Source organism: Lissotriton helveticus, chromosome 1_1 (genome assembly GCF_964261635.1).
Source record: "Lissotriton helveticus chromosome 1_1, aLisHel1.1, whole genome shotgun sequence".
Lineage (NCBI taxonomy): Eukaryota > Metazoa > Chordata > Amphibia > Caudata > Salamandridae > Lissotriton > Lissotriton helveticus.
The window spans coordinates 264,352,970-264,361,050 of NC_136057.1; the positions used below are offsets into that span (position 1 = coordinate 264,352,970).

General features: G+C 41.7%; 1 protein-coding gene across 1 annotated transcript; it reads left to right on the plus strand.

Moving 5' to 3' along the window:
- Positions 1-5,752: 5,752 nt before the first annotated feature.
- LOC144761790 (olfactory receptor 8U9-like) lies at positions 5,753-6,721 on the plus strand. Its single transcript, XM_078647040.1, has one exon. The coding sequence runs from the start codon at positions 5,753-5,755 to the stop codon at positions 6,719-6,721; it is 969 nt and encodes a 322-aa protein (XP_078503166.1).
- The last annotated feature ends 1,360 nt before the right edge of the window (positions 6,722-8,081 follow it).

Below are 8,081 nucleotides of genomic sequence, written 5' to 3' on the forward strand. Positions count from 1 at the left end.
ATGAACGTCTGTCTCAATCGTTTGATGACTTTTTCTCATAAAAGGTAATGCCAGAAAAAATAGTTATGTGAGACCCAGAGTCTGCCATAATTTCAAGAACAACTTCACTAATATGTACTGACCATAATGAGACCTTGAAATGTAAGTAGTCAGTAGCAATATTTTTACTGTCTGCCTTTAGCACCAAATTATTGACAACCTCCTCTTCGAATTCCTCCACAGCATTTACCCTTATGGAAGAATTGCTTTTGTTAGATCTACAAACAATCAGAAAAAGAGTCCAGTTTCTTTTACACTGATGAATAAAATAAAATAAATGTGAACCCGTATAATAGCCAACTAATCACCCTTACGAGTCTCAAGGCACTGGGGGCTGCCAATTGAGCCAGGGATCGAACCGTGGCGCCAACTGTGAACCCTGTGCTCCGAAGTCAGCTGCCCTGGCCGCTGCACCACACGTCTCCACTGATAGCATCTCTGGCAATTTATGGGACGGGTATGATGATTCCCAAGATGTGAACTTTACCGACATCAAAAACATGGGTTTCTTGTGCTGTAAAGAAAGATTACTTCCTTTGTCAAAGCCAACATTTTTCCTTTGTCAGAAATGATACACACTGCATCCGAACCTGTCTCACCAGTAGCTATACCTTTAACAGACGTAAAGCTGACATAACAGACTTACATGAACGTTCAATGTGTTTTGCCGTATCTACCACTTCCTTTGGGATTTTTCAGGATAAACTTTCTTCAAAAAAACAAATGAATACAAACCGGTCTCTCAGGTAAGAGGAAACATTTTCACCAAATCGCATTTGGATGCCAAAGTGCGGAAATTGGTATTTGTGCTCCTAAATGCGTCAATCGGCAAACTGCCTTCTTTTAAAACAAAGATTTTATAGCATTATGTTTAATTGTTCAGTGGAGCACTTTTCCAGGCGCCTAATAGCCTCAGTGTCGACATCCCAAAGAAAGAACTGACCAGCAGGCGGATGTACTTCAGGAAGTTTGTCGAAAATATCTGACTAAAAACGCAAAGCATGCTAAATAATAGTTTTCTTTCCTTTTAGGTGAAAAATCTTTCTCATCAATTTTAGTGTACTGTAATTTACTACGCTCTTGTAACTTTCAACGCAACGATCCTAAATGTAAAGCCCTCTGATACCCTCTTGTGTCAAGTTTGCGCTAAATACAACTTTATAAATAAATAAGTCTTCTGATTGGACATCCACAACTAGCACATGGCTCGTAAGCAAAAAGTAGCATATGTCATTAGGAATGTGATGTAAACAATCAACTGGATATAGTCATGGCAAAAAATCAGGAAAAGGCTTCCAAATGCTCACAGCACCGAATACATAACTTAAAATTGATGAGCATATAAGGTGGTTAGGAACGGATTGTAAAAACAACAAGGCCTTACTATCCTACCCATAATCTTTAATATATGGGCCTTATAAATCTCACTCTAAAAGCAGGGTTTAAAGTGCATAGTGCATTGAACAAACCAACTGTCACAAGAACAGATACTCTTTTCTTAGTCCACTGTTCTACCAGTGGGTAAGCCACCATAAAATGATCTAAATTGAGACCGAACCTTGTTAAAATGTATCTATAGTGGGTGGATAGAATATTGCTCAAATACGACCACAAGCCGCACACTGGGGAAATGTATAAATATGAGATCACCAAACTCTTCCAGTGGTCTGGCTAATCCCCTGCAGCCCTCGCCACCCCAGGTTATCTGATCTTTAGTTCTTTTTTTCAGGTAGTCAGAGGGAAAACCCTCCTCAGGGGGTATAAAAGGAATGTTCAGAGATAAATACACCTCCCTGATATAACACAGCCAGAGTATCTCAAGCGAGTGGTCAAGGGAGAGGCTATCGGCTACTATGACCCTATTCAATGCTGCTTCAGACTTCATCCAGATAAAGTGACACATGAAGATTGTCACTGCTGCTATTTGCAAATTATGTATTTCATTTTTGTTGAGGGCGCAGCAGCGTCAAAATGTAGAGAGTGCTCCTATACCACCATTGCAAGAGGCATGATGGGCTAATACCCGTCCCTGTTCCTTCCATTCTACTAGCCTAGCCTATGAGTGGGACATTGCCTACATCATTTTCAGTTTCTAGTAAATAACTTTTGACCTCATCTTATAGCTACACATGGTTATTAACAGCAATTAGAACATTGGAATGTTGGGATCTCCATTGAAAACCATGGAGTGCTCTGGGCTTATAATGGCTGGTATAAGCCTGGAGCTCCAACATTCCAATGTTTCATTGTTCACAGCTCTGGCTGTGAACAAAGGCTTCAGGGAACCTGAGGGGATTCCAATCCCCTCACGCTCCCAAAAGGCTTTATTTTTTTGTGACAGAATGTTCTAATAGCCTTATAGCCCTTCATAGAAGGGCTATACCGCTATTAAAGTCCCTCTCCCTTGTTAAAGGCCCTCACCTTCGGCTCGGGGTCTTTAACACTGGAGAGGGCCTTTAATAGCCGGTATAGCCCTCTACGGCGGGCTATAAGGCTATATTCATGAACTGTTGTTGTATAGGAGAGTTCTAGTCAGTATCTTAACGTTGAATCAACAAATTCAGAATCAGCTCTCCCAAATCACTTGCCCCTAGACAGGATGAATTGTTGCCTTGTTAATCCCATTTGTGTGTAGTGTTTATTTTGGTTGGTGAACATTTCAGTTACTGTCTGGTGTTTTCTTACAGAAGAGAGAGCTCATAATTATCTGATAGTTTGAGTTTCTGAGCAAGGATAGCTGAGCATTTGTGAAATATTGGATAAAGTAAACTAAAATTAATAGGTAAAGAAAGGTGTTGAAAAATAGCCATTGGTAACAAAAGTTTAAATCTGTCTTGTGAGTGTTAATATTGTTAGCATTCCAAAATGGGGGATGACATCACACATGTAGTTGTAAGATTGTAACCCTGTGGTAAACATCATCTATGCCCCCTAACATTCCTACTTCACCTTGCCCATCTGCCCCTCCGTGCCACGACCCCTCTATACCCCCCTTCTCTACCCCACCCTTACCCTGTCGCTAAAGACACCTCTACCAAAAACAATGCCTCCTGGAAAGAATTTCGGCCAGTTTCTGAATCTACTGTCCTCAATATCATCTCTAAACTCAAACCATCTTCTCACACCAACGACCCTCTACCCGCCCAGTTTGTCCAGGAACTTAAACACATCATTTCCCCCATCTGGACCAATATCATCAATTCCTCCCTTGCCACGGGTTGCGTCCCAGCATCTCTTCAACTTGGTCAAATCTCTCCCATCCTTAAAAACCCCGCCACTGACCCTAATGACCTGAACAATCTACGCCCTATCTCTAATCTTCCCTTCCTCTCCAAAGCCCTTGAAAAATGTGTACTTTTCCAGTTAGACAAATATATCACTTCCTTCAATCTCCTCGACGTTTTCCAATCTGGTTTTAGAAACGGTTGCAGCACAGAAACTGCCATGCTCAGTATCACTAATGACATTCATCACTCTATTGACAAAGGGGAATCCTCCCTCCTTATCCTCCTTGACCTCTCTGCGGCGTTCGACACTGTCCACCATCCCACCCTTCTTAATACTCTTAAAGACCGTTTTGGGTTTGAGGGCATTGTTCACCAATGGTTCTCCTCTTATCTCCAAAACAGATCCCAACGAATTAAACTCAGTCACTGCCGCTCCAAACCTCAACCTGTCTCACTTGGGGTCCCTCAAGGCTCTATCCTGTTCCTACCCTATTTAACTTATTCATGGAACCACTCACCCTCATCCTAAAACAAGCTAATATTAGTTACCACCTCTATGCTGACGACACACAACTTTACTACAAGATCAAATCCTGCCATGACATCCATCTCCTCAATGATACTTTGAATAAAGTCCAAGCCTGGTTCCATCTGAACCATCTCAAATTGAATCCCAAAAAAACTGAAGTCATTCTTTTCACCCCCAAAAACTGCTCTCTGCCCATTCAACTATGGATCAATGACATCAATGCACTCAACTGCTCCCTCTCCACTTCTAAATCTGTTAAATCCTTGGGCATCAGCATTGATAACAATCTTACTCTCATCCCTCACATTAAAAATGCTGCGAAAGGTGCTCTCTTCTCCCTTCTCCACCTTAAAAAAATAAAACCTTTCATTCCAGCGGACGATTTCAAAATTGTTGTCCAATCTCTTGTACTTTCCAGACTTGATTATGGTAACGCCACCCTTGCTGGCACCCCTAAAGTCCACCTTACCCCGATCAAATCTGTCCTCAACCTGGCTGCTAGACTCATCTCTGATTGTAAACGTTTCGATCACATTTCTCCTATACTCAAAAACCTTAACAGGCTCCCAATTGAAGGTAGATCCACCTTCAAGTTGGCATGTATTACTCACAAAGCCCTTCCCCAGAACACCCCCCTTTACCTCTCTGACTAACTACAAAAAGCTGGGTGCTCCAGGTCCTTGAGAAGCACCAACGCCCTTGTCCTCATCCCCCCGAGACTCAACTGTACAACGACACAATCACGTGCATTCTCTGGTAATGCCCCTACGATTTGGAACTCGCTCCCCAAAGATCTTCGCTGCAACCCCTCCTACCCTCTCTTCAAAAAAAGACTCAAGGTGCTTCTTCTCAACAAATATTGGGGCACCTAATAGTTCCCATACCGATTCAGTCCTCATTTCATTCTCCTCAACCCACCCCGTCTCTCTTCTTTTGCTACTGCCTCCCATACTTCTCACTCTACCCCTTTTCTCTCCTATCTTTCTATCCATCCTCATCCCCCCTACCTACCCCTAAATTACTCCCTTTCCTCAATCGCCTCTTCTAACTGAAATGTGTGATCCCATGCCAGTTTTTATTCACTCTGTAACTGTGTTCTATTTTGTTCTAGATGTTTATTTGTTCTTATGTTTATTATATGTACTCTTCTTATCTGTCTGTAAAGTGCTCTGATACTCCTGGGTCCAGTAGCGCTATATAAAACCTTTTAAATAAAAATAAAATATGCCCACCTACAGCCTCTTTTATATGAGCTGCTAAAGTAGAAATGTTCAGCCAAATATGCTGCTCTATTTATGCTCAGATTCCTCAATGTGCCAGGCATTTCTTTAGCACTGAATTAGAAAGACAGTTCTGGCACAGTGCAAATTCAAACAAATCCTGTCCTAGCAGTTTAAACTAGGTACTACTCCATCTGTGAATTCTTGCTGCCAGCTGCAAATGCAGACATGAGGACTGCAACAGATCACAGATCCCCATCTCTGCATTGGTTTTCTAATCTCTGACCTTTTACAGAACATAGGTGCAGATGCCAAATACAATACTACATTGTAAAAGAAACATTGGTGGAGACACCTGTTGAACAACTGTAGTTGGTAACCATTCTGTGCTTTGCAACAGCATGGTTACAAACCGATGTGTATCTCAAGACGGACTGCAACTCACTTTTACTGGTGCCTTTAAATTGCAGTTCTCAATGAATCGCATGCAAAGGTATTTATGATGACTGACATGTATATGTTTCACCTGCACTGAAACTTTGGTAATTGCTTTGTTATTTTCACTCCATGTACAGCTTGGCAATCTGATGGAGAAAATCTTTAATTTAAATCTTAATAAACATTATAGACAGCCATGTGTACCTCCATCCATATTTTTTTAATACTTACATTCATATTACTTCTCTCTGTAAATTTGATAGATTATTCATTTTCTTCCAGAATATATCTATATAGGCATGCTTTTGTCAGAGGAAGTGAACAAGACCTTGCTAACAGATTTCATCCTGGCAGGATTTGCAGTGCACCCAGATTTAAAACCCCTTCTCTTCATGGTGTTCTCAGCCATGTACCTGATTACAATTCTAGGAAATGGAAGCTTCATCTTGCTCATTAGGCTCAGCGCTCACCTTCACACACCTATGTACTTCTTCCTCACCACTTTGTCTCTCTTGGACATCTGCTACTCCTCTGTTGTGGTTCCTAACACACTAGCTAATATCCTCAACAAAGAAGGAAGCATTACTCTCATCGGATGTGCTGCACAGCTGTTCCTTTTCTCTGCCTTTGGATCAACAGAATGTCTCCTATTATCTGTGATGGCCCTTGATCGCTATGTTGCTATCTGCAAGCCCCTGCATTATACCACAATCATGACTGGTGGACTTTGCATTCAACTAGTAGCTGCATCCTTTGCACTGGGCACGGTTCAGTCTTTGTTGCAAGTCAGTCTGACATTTAGGTTACAGTTCTGCCAGGCAAGAGTGGTGGACCATTTCATCTGTGATGTTAGACCCCTCTTGAAGTTGTCTTGCACAGACACATTCATTAATGAGACTGTGATATTTCTTTGTGCAGCAATGGTTGGTGGCACATCTCTCGTCACTATATTAATGTCCTATACTTACATTATATCTGCCTTGCTCAAAATCCCATCTGTGGCAGGTAGGCAAAGGACGTTCTCTACGTGTGCATCCCACCTAACATGCGTGATTCTTTTTTATGGAGCGGTCCTCTTCATGTACTTGCGGCCACCTTCACTTTATTCTCCTGAAACAGAGCGAGCAGCCTCCGTTTTGTACACAGTAGTCATTCCAATGTCCAACCCATTGATCTACAGCCTGAGGAATCAGGAAGTTAAGGAATCTTTGAAGAAAATAACATTCTGCAGAAACCCTCGCTGTGGCTCAAAAACGATTGATAGATAATGCATGGACATTTCATATCAGTATTTAAAGATAGGTGTCATGGTGTATGATGACTTGTGCAGTGCATGTTCGATGACAACATTTGTACCAATGAATCATGCTTCTTCTAAAACAGATCTGAAATTTACCATTACTGTCTAGCAGCCCATCTCATTGAAACCTAAATATTTAAGTTGAAATGTGAAATTTACATAACCCACTCAGATTTCTGAATGAGGCTGCTGATCCAATCGCTAAGCTATATGTTTTATGGCATGTTGTGGTCCAAATGTCAATTACTATGTGCTAAAATCATAGGCAGAAGTGTAACAAAATGAATACCATTGGCGTCACACATAGATTTTACGTCTAAGAATAACCCTCTCCATCCTACCATTTCTGTTCCACTGCTCCTTATCCCATTTGCTAGTACTTTTAGAAACACAGGGTCTCATTTTTTAATAGGGTGGTGGTAGGCACTTCTCTCACTTAGTCTTCCTCACTTGGGGGCATATCATCAAGGACCGGCGATAATTATCGCAAAGCGCATTTAGCGCTAGGATAATTATCGCCGCGTAACGTGGAATTTGATCCCTGAGATAGGGTGCTATTAGCAACGTTTACCTCAAAAGTGATCAAATTCCAAGCGCTAACTGCAAAATGTGAGATTATCGCTGGAAATCCAGCGATAATCTCACAAAGTCTGGAGATAGCTTGATGATACTTAGCCATGATATCCACCTTACATAGGATATCCTGGCTAAGTCAGTCTTGAAGCAGGCATAAGGAAAGTAGCGATACCCAAGCTTATCTCTACTTTTCTTATGGCTATGCTTGTTAGCTTCCCGATTGATAATTGGAGAAATGTAGGTTAGAGACATTTCTCCAGTTATTTTGAGCTGGAACTCCCACTTTGCATCTCATTAGAGGTGCAAAGGTGGGCGTTACGGGAAAGGGCGCTAAGGCAAGGATTCACGCGATAGTGTGACCTTGCTGATATAGCGATATAATTATCGCCGCTTTTTTGGCCAAAAACGGACGCAAAAGCGGCGATCATTTTTTTTCACCGCATTGTTGATTTGCCCCTTAGAATGTTCGAGACAAGAGAAGCGAGCTGGCTCTACCATCGTGAACTAACTTTCAGTGGCCTTTGTGCTAGCCAAATTGGTTTGTGATTGCCATCGAGTTTAGGATGGTTCATAAAAATCATCCCTATTGTTGTTTATTTGCCATGCTTACCATGCCAGTGAGAGACAAATTGAGCCATTTAATGACCCCTAACTCCTAGGGAAAAATTGCATATAGAGAAAACTAATAACAACTGGTCACCCTCTTTTATTCGGAATTATTGTCTGCCGTGGATGAGGGGGCATTGCAGGGA